Source organism: Larimichthys crocea, chromosome III, assembly GCF_000972845.2.
Source record: "Larimichthys crocea isolate SSNF chromosome III, L_crocea_2.0, whole genome shotgun sequence".
In the NCBI taxonomy this organism is placed as follows: Eukaryota; Metazoa; Chordata; class Actinopteri; family Sciaenidae; genus Larimichthys; species Larimichthys crocea.
In genome coordinates, this window is record NC_040013.1 from 4203581 (window position 1) to 4223310 (window position 19730).

General features: G+C 44.6%; 1 protein-coding gene across 3 annotated transcripts in view; it reads right to left on the reverse strand.

Moving 5' to 3' along the window:
* The window catches only part of LOC104921717 (tetratricopeptide repeat protein 28), a 163681-nt gene that overhangs the window by 54706 nt on the left and 89245 nt on the right, over positions 1–19730 (reverse strand). For all 3 annotated transcript variants that reach the window (XM_019255408.2, XM_019255407.2, XM_019255409.2), the window contains 3 exons: positions 10908–11055; positions 5213–5485; positions 3997–4127 (listed from right to left, as the gene is read on the reverse strand). In XM_019255408.2, coding sequence (XP_019110953.2) covers positions 3997–4127; positions 5213–5485; positions 10908–11055 — 552 coding nt within the window. The remainder of the gene's footprint in view (positions 1–3996; positions 4128–5212; positions 5486–10907; positions 11056–19730) is intronic.

Sequence of the window (19730 nt, forward strand, 5' to 3'; positions counted from 1 at the left end):
TCAGCAGCGGAGACTCTTTTTCGACATCACACAAGACATAATTACAGAGTGCACCATTGCCAGCCCGCCTCAGTTTCTCCTAAATACTCACACCCCAAATTAGGGGTTACCTCCTTCTAGTTAAACCTACTATTTAAGATGAAAACGTCACAGACAAACAGAGGGGACGCGAAAGGGAGCTTGGAGAGGAAAGACCTAGTTTAACAGCTTTGTTTCACAATGACAGAGAAGGCCTTTGTTAGAGATGGTTACTGGCAGGCCTTGGATAAAGCCAGGTGTGGAAATTGGGACAAAAACAAAAGTTGGAAAAGACACAGAGAGCTAGAAAGACTAGGGAGTGTGTTTATGTTCTATCTGCAGTATATATGACAGCTGAAAATCTGCTAAGGATATTTCCAAAAGAGAGTGAGCTAAAGAAAAACACTAACTTCACGCTAGCCCATGACCTCACTGGTTTGGACCGCAGCTCCCAGTCCCAGTCGCGGATGACAGAGCACTCACTCTTTGAGCCTTTCCCCAGCTCAGCCATCTTTTCTGTTTTGTTTTCTTTTTTCTTTTTCTCCCTCTTTATAGATGAGGATCCTGGTCAGATTCAAGACGATTTATTAGTGTCACAGAGTCTGCTGGTCAGCTTCAGGCAAGTGGCCAACACTAGGCTTGGCTCTTTTCTTTCTTTTTTTTTTGCAGTGCTGGGCTGTAAAGAGCCACAAAAGAGATTTTCTTCTCTGGTTATTGGAAGATGAAAAGAGATCCCATGCATGGCTCCTTTACTGATCCCAGGTACTGTAGTGCCTCTTGATTTATGGAGAACACTCATCTGGAATCTCTGCTTTTTGTCTCTCTCTGCTCCTTCATCACACACAGGCCACCGTTCACCCTGTGGCAGAGACTAGTAGCTGAAGTATTGTGGGAAACCGGAGTTTTGAGTTACACTTGTTGGTATCAGTTGTGGTATCAGCATTAGCAGACATACACAGACGGTAAATGTTGTTGTGACAGTATAGATATAACAGTATATCGTATTAATGCCTTTAAACTGTAACTTTTCCACCTTAAAATAACAGCTTCACTCTCATTTTGATGCTACACTGGCTTGTAATAAGGTGAATGACGCCATTATTTAACTTTGGGGTCCAGATTGTGAGAAGTATGTAACAATTTATGACACAGCAACAACTGTTTCACTGATTTTTGGTGAAACTGGATCATATTTTATGGAGAAAATGTTTTCTGGTTTCCCCTCTGATGTCCTCTGGCTGCTCCGCCGTAGCTCTCTGTGATTTACAGAGTTTCCTGATGGACAGTAAACTGCGAAATGTAGCTGCTTACTGGCCGGGCTGGGAGCTCAGAGCACCGGGTAGCACAGGAGCTTCAGAAACAGTTTACAAGCCTGGGACAGGAGGAATGTTGACAGAAGAGGGGGGGGTTTGGTGTTGTGCTAGAACCGGAGCTGGGCGAGCGGGTAATGTAACTCAGAAGTTTCTGTCAGCTAATGGCAAAGATGAAGCGACCCAATATGACGTTGATAGAGGAAGCTAAGAAGAAAAAGGGAGAGAGACTGAACAAGATGACACCAGACGAGTAAATTTCAACCTGTATTTTAGAGAGAGCTTTATGAAATAAAAGACTGAAGCCAGATGCTGAGCTGGGCTTCTTGTTGTTGGACTAGTAAGTATCAGCTGGCTGCTATGTTTTGTGTTGAATATAATCATTACAAACGCACATGTACATGTAGTGTTATTGCACTCTGGAAGAAATACCAAATGGCCATCATTCTTCTACGGTATGATAACATTTTACTCAGCAATGCAATTGCTAAGATCTGCTAACAAATAGCGACAGTGCTAGTTGATTGTTTTGTAAACAAGCCAACAAGTTCGTCAGATTATCTAAACCATGTTGGCAATTACCTCTCATTGCACGGTAATCAAACTTGGACCAGGAAGTGAGACAGGGGTAATTTTAGCATTCACCTTTGTTTTCTCTTCCAGTGACATAACTGCATACCCAGATGTCAGCATTTAACCTCATGAGTACAATCTCATTATAGCTGATAGGCGGGTGGTGATCTAACACCAGAAAAAAAAAAAAAAAAAGCGCATGTGTATGCACAAACTGAAAGGAGTTCACTCGAATGTGTCTGTTATCATCTTTCACGCTTTATATCCGCATGATCAAAACCCGAAGCTCAACAGAATCAAAAAAACCCACATCCCACGCCGTATCAGCCACATGGTCCTTTTATCACATCAAACATCCTACCGTATATGATTTCATTTAAGTCTCCGGGAAATTTTAATAACTGGGACGCATTCTAATGAAAGTGGTTTCAGTCCTCATATGGCACGTATTCCTTTATCACTGAGGACTGGAATCGATGCCACATATTCAGTCTCGGCCTCTCTTCACTGTGCTCCTAGACTGTACACTGGAAATCCAGTCAGGAACAACATCCTGTCCCCGGCCTCTAGGAAGTGACCTCAGCTTCAGAAAGGCCAGATAAAAGGTCCACATCAGAAACAAAAACAACAGGCTGGCCGTAATGAGCTATCCACCAGGCTCCAGCGTGTTCTGAGGGAGACCAGGTGGTGTGACACACATATGACTCTGATTAGGGGGCCTTCGGAGGAACAAGAGGCGAGCGGGGGGGCATGTAGGGTGGGCCATGTAGGGCCAATCGGGGAAGCTTTGTATGTGATGCAACTGTTGGTGGTGTTCGATGACCTCCACCAGGCCCCAGGACACTCTTTGCAGTTTGTGTGCAAGCAGTTTTGGGTACTGTTCTCCTCTAAGAAGCAACATGTGAGCTGAAAAAGTGACTCATACAGCACTAGTCTGTACATTGGATATAGCAGAGGGCATATACACACTCGCATGCATACACAAACAAGTAAAAAAATGTAATCAGACATTTCGGTGGACAATTACTGCCACAGCAAACCATGTGCAGAGCAGTCAAACCCTCAGATGTGTCCTCTGCGTCTCTCACCCATCTCTCTCTCTAACCTCATTACATGACAGAGGTTTTTGGCACTGGTGTCTGTAGACTCATAATCATACTTCTGCTCTGCACACATCCTCAAACTGTGGGAGGGAGATGTCAAAGGGACCTCTGGCCTCATTCTTCAAGCGTTAGTTTCATCCTGGTGCATTGTGCCGCGTTTGACTGGGCTGTTTAAATGTCTCCTGATATCAGGCAACACAAACAAGCAGGCCGGCCGGGCCTGGTGGGGAGGATAAGGAATGAAGGGGAAACGGAGGCCATTCTTCTCCTCGCGTGACGGGAATTGTGTTGGAACAAGCACCTGTCACCTCCCAACAATGACCACAGAGAGGGAGAGGTAGAAGCAGGAGAGAGAGAGGGAGGGAGTGAAGAGAGAAAGAGGGCACCGAACAGTCCAAAAAAACTGGATCAATCTGTCAAACTAATTTCCCTCCATCTCCTTCATGTCCTTCTTTCCCTCCCACTCTTCATTCCTCTCCCTCTGCCTCATATTCAAACAATTTAATCTGTGTAAATTACATTCCAAAACAGGCGCACGTTACAAAGCTCCAGACTTACTGCTACACGGACCAGATAAACATCTGCATAATATCTGCATAAATGGTGTGCATTCGTAATAAGGTGAACCAGCTGCTGAGGCTATCCTATTGGCCTTTTCTTCAACCGCCTCGCTCTCTCCCCTCCTCCTCCCATCCCATCACCTTCATCCGTTCTCCAACACAAACTTTGACATCCGTGTTTTTAAATAGACAAAGAGCAGCAGCATCTCTGCGTCCTTCAGACTCCTCCTTTAGATACCCTCTAAACAGCCAGAACAGAGGAATGCTGGGCGCAGCACAATCCCACACACCTACAACATGATAAGAGACTCTGGGAGAAAAAAACAACTTTTTTAACCTTGATTCTTTGTCCTCTGCAATGACAGCTAGCCTGCTCTAATCATTTCTGACTGCCGTAACTGCTTTTACACTCAGCAAATGTGTGCCCCTTACCTCTCTGTCCTTTAGCTTCATGGCCAGAACCAGCTGGTTGCGATGGTTGGTCAACGCTTCACGGTAGTTTCCCTTGGAGAAGAATGCCGAGCCCAGATTCCCATGAGCGCGGCATTCCCCTGTTTGGTCACCTGAAGAGCAAGAAAACCCCCAAAAAACATGAGAAAGAGCCAGAAAAGCATATTTGATTACAAAGCAACCGGTGTTTATTTCACATCATCCCACTGCCACTGCTTGAACAGCGATGTGATGAACCACATCTATGTCGCCAACATGCCAGTGCACCCTTAAAAGGGAAAGTGGCCGTTCTAGGTTCTCCACAGTAGAGCAGCTTCCCTGACAGCTGGTAGTGTTGATCTCAATGCTCCAGAGGGTGAGAGGGGAAAGCCTTATTATTTCTGCCTGACAGAGAGGCCCCACAGACAGGGCCAAAGTAAAGCGCAAGTCTCTGCGCTCCACCTGAGAACCACAGCTCCTTATCTCCAGCTGCTCTGCCCAGTCATGTGTCAAACTGTGAGGGGGTGAGAAGAGTGGAGCCAGTCTGTGCTACTCTCTGTTTTCATTTTTTCTCTTTCTTTCTTCCCCCTTACTGTCTTTCTCTCAAACATGCTCTACTCTCCCTATATTAAAACCCACACAGCAAATCCATACTCATAATAACAAACATCTATTTTTGAGCAAAGAAATGGGTCACGTCCTGTCAATTTCTGGCAGATTACCTCGTGTTCTGGTTCTCAAACGGGGACGAACACAAAAGGGACAAGAAGAATCAGTCCCGGGGACATTTTGTTTTATTCCTTTACTGCAAGGCTGGACAAACATTAATTAAAAATGTTTGAAAAAATATTTAAAAAATATGCTGGTATTAATACACAAGAGCAGGACTGAGAGTCGAGCCATGCTCGCTGCCCTGTAAGGCGGGCTAATGTTGGCTTTATTGGCACGACCAAGTCGAAACAGTGTGTTAACCTGCTAATCTTTCTCAACAGGTATAATGTTTAAATCTTTAGGATGCTTAAATATGCAAAGTAGCTCAGCTGAGGCTGATGTGTTTAGTCAGGGATCATCCTCTGGGGAACATAAATGTCTGTTTTGATGGCAAACCATCCTATAGTTGTTGAGTTGTTCAGCTGTGTCACTTTCAGACTTAATCAATAACAAAACTAATCATTTATTGAAGCCCTAATCTACCTTATTATACCTTCAGGCCTCTTACCTAAGGTCTTGGCGACCTCCAAGTCCTGCTGCATGTAGCCAGTGCTCTTCTCGGTGTTGCCCAGGGACCAGTGGGCGCTGCTGAGGGCTGAGAAGACGGATCCGCGTAGCTTCAGGCTGCACGTGCCGATCTTCAAAGCGGCCTCCAGCACCACAACAGAGGCTGTGTGGTGGCTTGCTGTCAGCAGCTCCTGGCCAATCACAGACACCACCACAAAGGGACTTTTGTCCAGCTTCATCTTTTGCAGCTGCTGATAGGTGGGCTCGAGAGACTCTGCGCACAGGAAGGGACATGAGTAAGACAGAGATTAGAAACAGACTCCAAAATATGCCCAGACATAACCTCGCACTGACATGGTGACTGTAACACATTATCTGACTCTGATTGCAGTAACTGTGTTACGTGTTTGCCAGCCCAGACAGCCTGCTGTCTGAATTCAGATTCTGCTTCTCTTTGGTACTGGTTGCGTTTTGTCTGCCTGGATAAGCATGACCTGTAGCCGTGCTGAGTGACGGCTTTCACTGACAATTTGACAATAAGTCAACATATCCACTCTGACTGGGGTAATCTCGGGCAATTTCCAAGAGCGTTGCATAAAAATGGCGCAAGTTTACAGCATTGTGGGTAACTGTCTTCACAAAGCCACACAGCGAAATTATATTTCTGGCTTTTCCTCGTGTCAGTCGATACGGTTTGTTTGAGAGAGTACACAGGGCTGAATGGGTTTTGAGATAGAGTCGAAAGAGTGATGGGGAAACTAATGCAGTTAATGCACAACAGTAGCAGCAGCAGATGAATGCAGAGCAAAGGAGACTCACAAGGTGACCTTTGAAGAGGCTGAAAATGCACACAATGACATAAATCAATGGTGGGCCGCCCGGGATTCGGGATCCACAGCCCCTCCAGATTACAAAGCCCTCTGGCAGACACAAACATCGAACAACAGGAAAGGGGGGCACGCCCAAATGTGTGCGTGTGTGTCTATTGATGAATCTGTGTGTGTGTCGTGTACATTTGCATTCACGTATAGTGAGTGCATCCGGGGGATACTTAATTCTCACGGCCGTGCATTTGCAAATATTTTGAGCAGAGTTGCTACTAATTAGGTCAAAGCGCTTCACAGGAGACGTGCGCGGAGATCTCGTGCCTCTGCAAACCGACCGCGCGGTGTGGTGCATGTGTAGTAGATTTCATCACGAGGCATTTCTTTCATTTGTTTAGACAAACATTTAGCATACAGTCACAATATCTGAACAAACTCAATAGTTCTTGGAAACGCACACAGAGACTAATTCACCTAGACACGCACACAATGCGCTTCCCCACACGAGCACTCAAAAGCATAACTGATGATGCTCTTTCAAGAGCGTTGCCTCTGTTCCAGCACTTGGCAGAATGTCGTGCTTACAGAGACAGTGCGTGCATATAATATCCATTCATAGCTTGTAATTGCCTTCAGAGTGACACGCAGAGCTGAGTCATAAATCAAACGCTGAGAGAATCATTTTTTAAAAAGGTGTCATGGCTGTTCATAAACAGGTAGTTATGACAACACTCGAAGAGGAGGGGCCGGGAACACACACACACACACACACACACTCACAAAGTCAAATGCAAAAGTGTTTACTGAGCCTTGTATCAAGATATGAAGAAGAATTACAACCTCTACCTCGCTGACATGCACACAGCTAACAGAAAACCATAACACTGACTTTTTCCCCCCTCCTTTATCTTGTAGGAGCGGCTTTTTTTAATGTAGCTTTTGCAGCCAAGGCCACACCTCACTGGAATGGCAGTACACTTGGACAGAAATACATATCTGCAGTGTAGCAGAGAGTTATTCTGCCTATCGCATGTGAATAAATATGAGCAATGCATTCTGTGTTCTGTCAGTGAGACATGTAAGAAAGGTTTCTTCTTATCATTCACGTAAGTTAGTAATAAATAATAACGTGGATAAAATGACACCACCGTGACCTTTATCATAAAATTCTATAACCAGCGTGGTTTCACTTGTTCGCGTGCTGTTCTTACTATTCTACTATTCTTTATAACCTTGGCTTTTTTAAAGGATACGGTTGGTGATATTATGTGTGTTTCTTATTGTTAACAAAACCAACGAAAATACCAAAACCAACGATGCGTTAGTCTGTCTTTCCAAACCGCTCTCTTTATAGCACTCAGCACCAAGTCCAATGGTTCCTACTGAAGACATACGTTTTTAAAAATAGGTCAAAAACATAAAACAGGGCCTTATTTATGACAGGAGGATGGTACAGGAATGCAGAATTGTCTAAAAATAAACTACGATGCCCATTTTGATGCCAACCAGTGAAACAGTGTGGCTCATTGATGTGTTTTTAATAGTTATAGTTAGGAATATGGAGCTTCATAGAGGAATACACTGAGTTAGACTGTGCCTAGGATCAGTTGGTTTTGGTCTTTTCATGTGATTTGTTAATCATAATCATTCTGATCCTTTAGAGGTCTGGTGTAGGATTTCTTGGCATGTTGCAGATTGCAACTATAGGCTGCATTTTTAAAAATGAACGTAGTCGCCTTGATGTTACTCATAGGTTATTCATGAGGCATTGTGAAGCTCAGCGTGGTCGACTCTTGGCAGTCCTGACCAAGAGGTGGAGCATAGGTGGAGCTATGGTGGGGTAAATCTAGCCTTGTTACTTGAACCAGCTGTGATGGCATCCGTGTATTACTCAGAGCAGCCATGATCTTAATAAACAGATTTGTTTAAGGAACTGCAGTTTTTGGCACTTCAGCAAAGGTTGTCCCTTGATTGCAGCCAACTAAATACCCCTCGCCGCAACCACCAGCATGTAGGAGAACCTACGGTGGCCATGAAACTTGTGAAAAACACAAAAGACCCTAAAAAGAGCCAGTGTTTGGCTGCAGAAACACAGCAACATCAGACTCAGTAGGAGAGAAAAAAAAGTTAATTCTGATTTAACAAAAACACAATGAGTCTTATGTTCAGGTTATTATAAGCTAATGAGAACTAATTATGGATATTATATCCCATTTCTATCATGTTCTGTAAACCAAATCTTACACACTGGGCCTTTAAGCAATAATGTGATACTGTATTGATCTCTGTCGAAATAGTCTCCCCTTTCTTGTCGTCTCCAGGGAGCTCAGACGTCAGGGTAAGTTACAAAGCAGCCCCTCTGGCACTCGTAGTGTTGAAGAATCAAAAGCACTTTGCTCAAAGGCTCCTCAGCAGGACACAGCGTAATGAAAACAAGCTCCAAACCCTCCAGTTAAAGGACAGGCTTTTTAATGGCAAATGATCCAGCGTGGGTCAATAACTGCCACACTGTGACACTCTATGTTATCTGTCTCTTCTATGGTTTATCTGAAGGGATCTTCAAGCAACAACAACCAAAAAAAAAAAAAAAGCCTTTTTAGTCACCGTATGTGAAAAACAATCCAATAATTAACGGCTAATGGACCCTTTGCACTCAATCCAGCCCCCAAGCAGCCAAGTGAGAGACACAACTGGAACAGGATGAATAGTAAGAATATTACCCATGTGATTACACGCACACTAAAACAGCCTTCAATGGATAGAGCTGCGGGGAGAGAGAGAGAGAGGCTGATTTCCCACAGCTCGTTCAATGATACAGACGGACAATGCCGATATCGGAGGTTAAAACTGCTGCCAGGATGATCGGAAGTGGCAGACGGGGAGAGACAGATACAGTAAAGAAGAACAGGGAAGGGAGGTGAGACTGCGCCAGTTTCCACTTGTGAGAGAGCCCTTTGTTGTGGGAAATACAGTACGAGTCACATGAGAGTACAACAGCTGCTTGACTCTGGAATAATGAGAAGAAACCTTGATCTATGCAAGGAGGGAGTATGTGTGTGTGTGTGTCAGGGAGAGAGGGTTGAATCATATATGACATGCCAAGACTTGTGGTATTATACATATAATATTAAATCTGAAGCGAAAGCAAAGCAAAGCTTTTATGAATTCACTGCACACTCTTGTCCTTGAAGACATATGCCTTGATATTGTTCTCCGAGGTTCATTATTTGCCTTCCTCTATCCTAATGTATTTATCTTCCTGCTCGGGTATGGATGTCATCAGATGCTTCTTCTTTTGCTCTGTGGCAAGAAAACAAACATAAAGGTGCTCTGGGAGGACTGTAAACATCACAGTGTGTCGGCATGTCTGTGGTAAGATTAATGACGGAGATAAGTGAACACTGCAAACACAGCTAGACACAATCAGCTCTTTCTTGGCAACACGGCAGCAACGCTGGGTTTATCTAGGTGTTGGAGAACATTTTCTAAAAAATAAAAAAAATCTGGCATTGCTCATCTGCAATTAAATTGGCGGGCGTGATAATCAACAAGCTGGATGAGCGAGCGACGAACGAGGGAACGTGGCGCTCTTCCTCCTTGACGGAGAAAATGCAACACTCGCCTACCTTTCACTTATCAGGGGAGTTTGGCAGAGTAACACTGATTATCCTCCCTGTTTGCTGGCGTAACATTGATTATCGCCCCCCCCTCCTATGCCAGGAGCCCCTCTGAGAGGATCATTGCTCCTAATCCTTTGACCTAGCTACCTCTCCTCAACACACCTTGGATTAGGTCCTCTGCTGGTTGCCTGGCACTGTGGGAAAATAGGGTAAACAATTAAGAGATTAAATGGCTTGGGCTAAATGTTGGTCTTTCCCTACCGAGAGGACCCATTCTGGTCCATGATGCTCGCGTCTGGGCTCGCACCCAAAGCCCTTTCTTGTTTTGGCTCCAGTGACAGGCTCATATACTCAACATCGCTCAGATGGGCTCTCCATTCTTTATTCTCTTTGCAGTGTTCTTTTTTCTTCGGCATTTGAGGACGAATGTTCAGAGGAGTGCTGTATTCAATCAAAGAGAGAAACCGATTCTCCTCCTCGGAACAAAGCTCCTTCAGAGCTGCTGAGCTCATTGTACAGTTCAGTAAATTTTTTGGATTATAAAACAAGGCCGCATTTATTCACAGGCGCAGTTTTCAGCACCGTTCGGAAAAGAGAGATGATGACAAAGCAAGACTGCAGGATGACTCAGTGTGTGTTGGCAGTCGGTTGCCATCCAGATCTGAAGAATATTAAATCCTCCGCAGTGGTCATCTGAAGGAAAATTGCTGCCAGGTTTGTTTTGAGGATCATTAGTCTGGCCCACACTGATTACTCACGGACAATCAGGTCACTGCAGTTGGCTGATACAACAGATAATAATGCATAACAGAAAGAACACGTTTTGGTAACAATCTTGGCTTGAATACGCCACTTATAAATCCACTCAGCTTTAGGAAAAAGGCTTACACAGGGGCAGACAGACAATGGCATTAGTGTTGGATTCTCATTAAGATAACGGTATATCTGAACGTGTGATCAGCCCGACTGACAATAAGATATGCTGAAGCTGCAGGCGTCGGGGCCTCAGAGTCCGGAGGTAAGTACTTGACACCAACAGTCAGTCACAAAGACAGAAAGACGGGCCGATAGAGAGATGGCCTGAAAAACTGACAGGTAAAGTCACCCCAACACGCACATTGACTGACAGAGTGTGAGGATTTATCTCAGAAGCAGGCTCCCAGGCAGTTGTAGGACAAAACACGTGGAGACGCTGAAGCAGACAGACGAACGCGCTGTCACTGCGCACATCAGAGCTGCTTAATTTCCTCACCTCGTAATGGCGACTTCATGGCGGCTTCTATCATGCCCACCAGCAGCTGCAGGCTCTTGGGGTCTTGGGCCAGCCCGGAGGCGAAGGCGGCCAGTGCGTCGGCATGGCGGCCAAGGTACTGAAGGGCAACACCCTGTCGGAAGTATGCCTGTAGAGGGAGAGAGAGGTAAAAGACAGAGTCATCAGTCTGGGTGCCACAGCATGGGGTTTATACAAACACATTACCAGACACACTCATTTCACGCCATTTGCATTTTTTCCACACGAGCAGTTTTTCCGAACATGGCACCTCTCTCCTTTGTATTCCCATAATAGAGTGATCACTGGGTTTTTTGTACTTGTTAATTGGATTATAAGTTTTACATAAATGCACATGTTACACTCTGGCTGGCTGCCTTCTCAGGAGCAACTATTGTTTTTTTTACTATTCAATATTATTTTATTTTTCTTCCGTTTGCTGTGGGAGTGAACCACAACACAAGTAGAGCGCTGGGATTTCTCTTTGGCTGTGTTAGAAAATAAGTAGAAAGGAAGAAAAAGGAGAATGAGAGAGAGCTACTTAGTCAAGTCGGTCTGCAGCGCAATAAAAGAACACCCATATATTCTTCAGATTGTGCATTCCCTTTGTTAGGATGCAGTAAAAAAAAACAATAACTGGCCGGAGTCTGTTTTTGCATCAGACGTGTACTTGTGTCATGTTTTGGATACGTGACTAGCTCCTCAAACAGACAAAAATTAACCACATTTGTCATCCAAGTCACATCGTTGGGTAGTGTAATAATTCAGCGCCACTGAGACATAAACTGCATGCGGCTGCTGACATACTGTATCTTTCTGTGAGAGACTAAAATGTTTTGGAACAATCTTCAGAATGAAAACTAAAACAGACGCTGTCTCTGGGATCCAAAGCCCCATCAATAAGTGTATTTTCTCTCTCTCTCTCTTCTTCAGCATGTCTGTTTGGACTCACCAGAGAAAAGAGATGTTTTTATCCAAGCAAGTTTGTGACTCAGTATGTTTGCGTCTAAGGCCTGATCAGACAATAATCCTGGTGAGTTGTTAAACCTGACTCTGGTCCAGTCCAACAACAGCAGCAAAAAAAAAAGAACAGGAACTAGATCCAACTCATTACTCATGATCCAAACCGCTAAATCCCCCCAAGAGAAAGCAAACTGTCTCTCAGAATAGTCATATCTGGGCTTGTGTGTCAGAAAAACACACAATTATAGCAGCGAAGCATGGGAGAAAAATGAGGGATGAGCACTGTGTGAGGCAAAGAAACAGGAGAATCTGTCTAAAATTAAAACGATCTGTCATGTTTAGAGTCCTAACCTTTCCCTCTCTAGTATTTTGGTGCTTGTGTGTGTGTGCAGTCTGGTCACTCCCTCACTGAATATGCAGTCACTCCAGCTCGCAGCTTCCAAAAGTGACACGAAGGCTAATTTGCCATTAGCATCTAAGAGGCCTTTTCATTAGTCTGCCCAAGCTTCTCTGTTAGCACCGCTAGGAAGTGAAAAAGGCGAGGGGGGGATTAGGGAAAATGAGACATGACACTGAATTTATAGAGAGCAGTAATTAATTTTGCTTCTGTCCGAGCATCCCCCCTGTCCCCGTCCCAAAGCCTCTCCAGACCTGCTCAACATTTCTACCTCCCTCCGCATGCATCACAACTCTATTGAAAATGACGAGGACAGAGATTAGATTCAAAGCATTAACCTTTGTCCTAACGCTGTTATTATATGAGAGGAGTGCAGGTCAGGGTATCCGCTCAATATTAATTGCATCTAGTGGCGGTTGGAGTTTGGGCAAGACGTACTGGCGAGAGTAGAGAGGCACACAAACGTTTTGCCCGAGGGAACAAAAGACATTTAAAAGCACTTCTCCCTTTGATTAGATTTAGCTTACAATATGACTGCTCAGCCACAGATCTGTTTTTTTCCCCCCTCGTTCTCTTGAGCGGCGTGCCCTGACTGAAAGGACGAGAACAAAGATGAATGGAATAAGGCTTGCTTCAAACAGAAAGAAATGCCATCTTCTTCTTCAGTCCTTTTTATTTTTCCCTATTCTGTCCCACATAGGCCTCAAAGAATAAACCGCGCGCAGAGAGAGTGCATTAAAATATTGCGAACACGAGCGTGAGAATGAATGCATAAACCAAAGAGCCGCGGCAAGAATGACAAAATCAATGTGCCGTACAGCCTTATATGACTTTTTTTTTTCTTCCATTAATCTCTCGCTGCCTTCAAAAAAAAAACATCATGTAGCTGCACGGAGACACACGCGATATAACCTCAGCCTTTGCATAATCCAACAAGTCAATTCAACCAGCGATGCTCGTAAAAACTGAAGGCTGACTCTGAATTTACATTACAGAAGCTGAACATTAACATATATGGTAGCACCAAACGGTGCAAAAGAGGACAAAGCTGCAGAAATAACAGCAACAGGTTGGATATGCTATCTGGCGAGAGGGGAGAGCGTGATCTTACCCCTACACGACATTTTTTTCATTTTAAATTCACGCTTAACAGGATCTTCTCTAAAAACACAGCAGCAGCTGCTTAGAGATGCTGCCACAGTGATTAGTACAGCCTCTAGCTCTTAGCCAGACGGAAAGAGAGATAGAGAGAGAGAATCGCAGGAAGAGAGATTCATTTTGCCCTGTCAACATACAGCGTTACATACACAACATAAGTGCTTAATCTTTCAGCCAAAAAGCAGCTCGGGATGCTTATTAAAGAATGACTCCTCCGAGGGGCAAAGTTCTCACACATGCATGCCCCCTCGAAATGTGACACATCTGTCAGGCACTTTGTACGACACGCCATCCACAGATCAGGACTTCTATTAATGTGTTTTCGCCCTGAAATCCAATCCACGGTTAAATTATTGAACCTTTCCTGCATCTTCGCCTCCTCTATTTAATGCAGCAATGTGCTGATACCACAGAAGAGTGGATCGAGTGGGAGGGTTTGTCGCTCTTACCCGTGGGTAAAATCTGGAAGCGCTAAGGCGCATGTGCACACACGTGTGTGTGTGTGTGTGTGTGTGTGTGTGTGTGTGTGTGTGTGTGTGTGTGTGTGTGTGTGGAAAAGAGAAAGAGAGGCACATGAATGAGAGAGAGGATAAAAGCTTTCCTTGTTTCTCAAACATTTTAATAATTTATGAATGCTTGTTTGATGTAGCTTTAAATATTCATGTTTTATGCTTAGGAGGAAGAGGGAAATGATGCAAAAAAAAAAAAAAAAAAAAGTTATTCACTCTGGTACGCTGTACTACACGCTGTGGGGAACCAACGTTCTCCGCACACATATGCACAAACAAGCCCATGAACGCCACAGTCGCAAACACTCTTTCTCTCTAATGAGACACTTAACAATGAAACATGGACAATTTTCTTTCGGTGACAGCTCTGTTGTTCACAATAAGGCCCACAGTCAGAGCAGCTGAACAGAAAGTTGACACGATTAAGATTGGGAGTTTGGCGCAAGACCAGCTGTTCGAGGCTCTTTTTCTATTAGCAGATTAATGCCTCAGCATATGTCCTTGCCCCCTTCTCAGGCTCCTCTTCGGTACACTGTAACCCCGGGGGTGTAGTCAGCCCCTGGGAGCACGTCTGTGTTTGTGCTTGTCTTTCCTTGTTCAAAATCTGGCCCTAACAGGCTTAAAGGAAGAATATATTTCAGCCCACTGTTCCAAATGGATATGAGCAACAGGAGTGTGATTCGACATATGGTAAAGGTGGATATACTTTACGTACGCGCTCAGGCTTTCTGCATGATACGACTGGATTGTACAATGTTCCTGATGTAGCATCTTAAAATAGGATGGATGATGACAAAAACACAGCGTCTCCCACAGATGTGGAGAACACCGTTCGGTCAATAGGTTTCCAAGAGCCTACGTACGTAATCTGTCGACTGTTTTCTGATTCACTGATTAGATGTTTGGTCCATAAAATATCAGAAAGTGGTGAAACATATTGATCACTGCTTCCCAAAGCCCAAGCTGACATCCTAAAATATATTGTTTTGTCCACAACCAAGAGATATTCAGGACATATTCACATTTAAGAAGTGAAATCAAAGAATCTGGGTGTTTTTTCTTAGTTGACAACTAATCGATTAATCAACTAATGGTTGCAACTCTATCCTACATCTAAGTTTATTTCCCCCAGGTTTCTACTATAACTGTTTCCAAGACAAAATGCTTATTAAAGTCTGCCAAATCTATTTGTTTACTCTATCCTGAATCTGTCATTTTCAGCAAGAAATCAAATTGCCATGGTAATTTGCAAGTGTTTTGTATCAAGGGCACTGGAACTGGAAACCTGCCCGTGTATTCAGGTAATTTACAGACAGCTGAAGCTGTTTTCTGCCTCACAATCAGAGTTGTAAAATCTCAACCACAATGATGTCTTTCTAAACAAACAGCATAACATCTCACCCACAATGCAGGCAGCCCGTCACTGAGCCAACTGCTCCAGCTGTGCTCCAGTAGCCCAAGGCCTTGTGCGGCTTTGCTGTGCCGTGATCGGTGATCAGCAATAATAGAGATGCTCTCAAATGTGGAAATCAATAGGAGCCACGTAAGCTCTGTTTAGAGCGAGCCACACCCTTCACTGCTGTAGTGTGTGTAGGATATGCCTGCTGCAGATGGGTTCTGATCACCAGCGGGGCAGTCGGTGCCAATGTGAGGCACTCTGAACAGAACTCCTGCTGGCGACATAATGGAACCCAAATCAGACCATCAAATAGGGACAGCAGGCTGCAAATAACACTGCACACACACACACAAATACAAACTGAAGAGAAATACATCAATAGCTCCTCAAGAAAACCACCCATCTGTCTCACAGCAAACATGTATTACTTGAAATCAGCTTTGCACACGCAGGGAACAGATTAACGCTAATGGTGTGACGGGAACAAAGGGATTGCTGCCTTTCTTCCCCTTCAGTTTCTTGGGCTCTTTAACTGTAGGTGCCATTGCCTGGTTTCCCAATGTGACCCAGAAATGTCATGTGTTGACCAAGGTTTCAGACATGTGCTTCTGCCATCGCTTGCAAATCTCTGCCACTACACTTTCAAGGTGACACAGTCGATTCACCGGGTACACAAAATGTCAACTGCTTAATTTAATATCCTGGGATAACTGTCGGCCATGACAAATTAGCCGGGAGAACGGCTAAAAAAAAAGAAAGAAGTGAAATGGAGTGATTGCTGCTTTGGGCCTTCTGCCCTTCAACTTGACAGGCTGAAAGCCACTGTACAGCACAATGGAGGCTGCACTTAATTAAATCTATTTCCGAAGTGAGTTTCTACCCATCTTCGTGCATCTCCCTGCAGGTACACATCTCTTTCCCAAAGGACTGAAAAGGTCTGAGGTCGGTCCTCATAGCGGTGGCGGTATAGGGGCATTACACCCATCGCCTCGGGGCAAACATAAGCCTCTGGCCCCAGGGTCATGATAGAATCATGACACAGCTGTCTGTCTGTTACCATCTCCAAAATCTAATATAACCAAACTCTAAAACCAGCAGCCACCCTTGACCTACATCGATCAAGTGTGTTTCTGTGAGAAGAAACAGTGACAGAGTCATTTTTCTTCACACCGAGCAAAAGATTTCTGCATTAATCCGGCTAATCGATGAAAAAAACGTTGCTTTTTGTTGAACTATATGCTGACTTAGGAAGCTTTTGTAGAACAACCCCAGTCCAAATCTACAGCTTTTTTATGTTAACTACACAAGCCACATCAAAGGTGCATGTTAAGCACTTATGCAAGTCAAATTGAGGCACCTTACAATCTGCATGTAGGTAGACGCGGTAAAATATTTATGATCCATTGATGTATTCCTCCCTAAGGATGTTGGAGACTCCGGTGATTGCTGTTTCATCTAAAGCCCTTAATTAGCCCATTAGATTAGATGGCGTTAATGAGAGCAAATTAAACTGATCATTCTTTGTGGAGCCGGCAATTAAAGGGTAAATGTTTCATTATTCAGTGAGTGGCGACAATGAGAGCCAGGTAAAATGCAGGTTGGCTGGTAGATGCTTCAGCGTGAGAGACATTGTAGTACTCTCTCACGGCTGCGAAGGAATCGATTAGGCGGCTCACATCAAACTGGCAGCCAGCGCAGGACTTCAGATTGGAAAAGGTCATAGTCAGGTGTGTGGAATCAATGCTGAGCTCTCTGCATTCAATGTGTCTCACATTATCTGGGCTGGGGGGGGGATGGTTTAACGTTTTCTAAAAACAATTACCAGAAAGACAAAGAGAAGCTTCAATAAAGAAGGTCAGGGCTTGTGATCGCGGAGGCGTCGCGTGGTGCACATCCATTGTGACAGTTAAAGAGAAACAGAAGGGAAAAAAACAGATATTGCTCATTTATCACAAACAGATGAAACAGCACAATAGTGGCAAGCTGTGGGGTCACGCGGTGACATGCTGTCACAATACACTGTTTGGCAGAAAGGGAATTCAATTTTCTTTCCGCTACGTGCATGTCCACCATAACTGACGGTTTTCACAAGGCAAACAGAGCAATGGAAAGTGATAAACCAGCAGATAAAATGGCAATGTGCCCACAGCTCATTCCAAGCACGTTAATTCTAATGTTAGAAAAACCATGTCACACTCTTCCGCTATGATTTATAGCCCGATTTGTCACATGGATGCAGCTAGCAGCATACTTGCATTCTTATTAGCATCTTAAGAGTCTTGAGATGTGAGGATCTGAGAGGGTCAGGGTGCTAAACTGATTTCCGTGCCCCCTCTCTCTCTCTCTCTCTCTCGCTCTCTCTCTCTTGACTAGATCCTTGGCTCTGCTCTGCCTGAGCATTGCGCACGAACCCGACAGCCACAGGGGCTGACTCTCAATTAAAGTAGGCATTAATTACTTAAAAGAGCTTTAATCAATCAAGGCCAGATGGTGAACCTGAAAAAGAGAGCAAACTCTAGGCTGCGGAAGTGCTTTCCAAGTGTGACTAGACTAGAGGTGGCTTATGACGAAATACCCACGATGGTTTCTAGAGTATGTTTTCTGCAACCAAGCTGCGATCTCGGCTGAATCTTTCACACGTCGACTGTCACAAACTTCATACGAATCATTAAAACGCTATCTGATACAGAAGGGTGTCCAATATAGCTCATGTAGAACTAAAACTCACTTTTTAAATACAAATTATAGGTCCTGATTATACAAAGCTAATGCCAATCGAATAAACAGCCCTGACCATATGTGTCCCTGATGTGTTTAGCCCAACAGTGCCGACATAAGAGGCTACTTGGCCCTACTCGCTGTACTCTCCTGGCCCGAGGCACCACGTCCTCCATCTTCATTTGTACTCCCTTAATTGGCTTTGACAGTGAACTCAAGCATGCCTGAAAAATACTCTCCTCTTGGTAAACACTGACTGAGAGACACATGTTCTCAACATGGGAAAACAAGGCGTCTCCATTATGGGTAGTCATGTCCGGCTGACCTTCTCCACGACAGTCCGAGCTTCACATCGCAAACGTTGCTGTCGCCACGTCGGGTTTTTAGGGGGACGGCGAAGGCAACATCCCATTCACAAGCTGTTCAAAGTGGCATTTTCTGAGGTGTGAAACATTGACTGCCATGCACAAGAAGCATTTTTGAGCCTGAGAGGTGTTTTATGGTCTTGGTTATCAATGCTTGCAGAGTTTGAAGATCCCGAAGAGTCCAACAAGTCATTACCCCCCTTGCGCTGTCACACAGTAGGCACATCTCCTCGTCAGTGTCAGCACTTGTGTTGGGTTCATTAGCTTGCTCTGGCCTTAGTGGGAAGTTGCTTCATCAAACAAGAGTCAGCAGCACAGGCTGCCTGACAGTGTGGCTTCTCCAGAGCTGCCCTGCAATACTTCAAAAGACTCCCAGTCAGCCTTTATGGAAAGCTCTAATGAAAAGCATGGCATGAGCCCCCAATGCTTTTGATTCTGCTAGTAAGGAGTCATACATGATTGAGTAAAAGGCAAGCTGAATCACAGATAAGATACTGAGAAGCTGAAAGGACTGAAGAAAGAGGAGGGCCGGGTGAGGAAAAACAATGATGATGTAGCCCAAAGGGTTCGACATACGCTTAAAAGAAGGAGGAGGTGGAAAGATAGAGGAAGAGGGTGAGAGAGAGAGAGAGATATAAAGGTTAGCACATGAAGGAGACACAGTGATGCCTCTTGTTATTCCATCCTGGTGTACTGTACATGTCTACTGACATCCAGGCTATCAGAGCTCTTTATTGTGTATGACCTGTTTCTCCTTCCCATGGTCCCAATGCAGCAGCAGCAGCATCAGCAGCAGCATCAGTATACCGGGCTGTTGTGGCTGCAGCACGGCTGCTTTGCCATGCTTGTGCACGCGGAGATCTCCCCAGCGATTACCAGATAAATGCACTTTAATTCACAACACATGCAGGGAGGGTTTATATATAGACTCGCTAATTCCCCCTCGGCCACACTGCAATATGAACTCCATGCTGCACCAATTTAAGTGTGTGATGAGTCTCGGGCGGACAGGCTCTTCTACTTATCATATATATGACATGCTCCAGCACATTGCTGGGGCAGGGAAAATATCAGAAGCTAAAAAAAAAAGTTAGATTATGGTTGGACCAGTGTGGATTTTTCATTGTTAATGAGGAGAGTCGTTTTCAGGCCCGCTCGCCTATTGGGAATTATCGGTCAATCCCAGATGTAGTTGAGCCAAACGGCAGTGCCATTTTCACGGAAGATGTCACACCCGGGGCGGAAGAAAACATCTATTTTAACAAGCGGGATGCCGCCAAAGCGCATTTAGGCGAC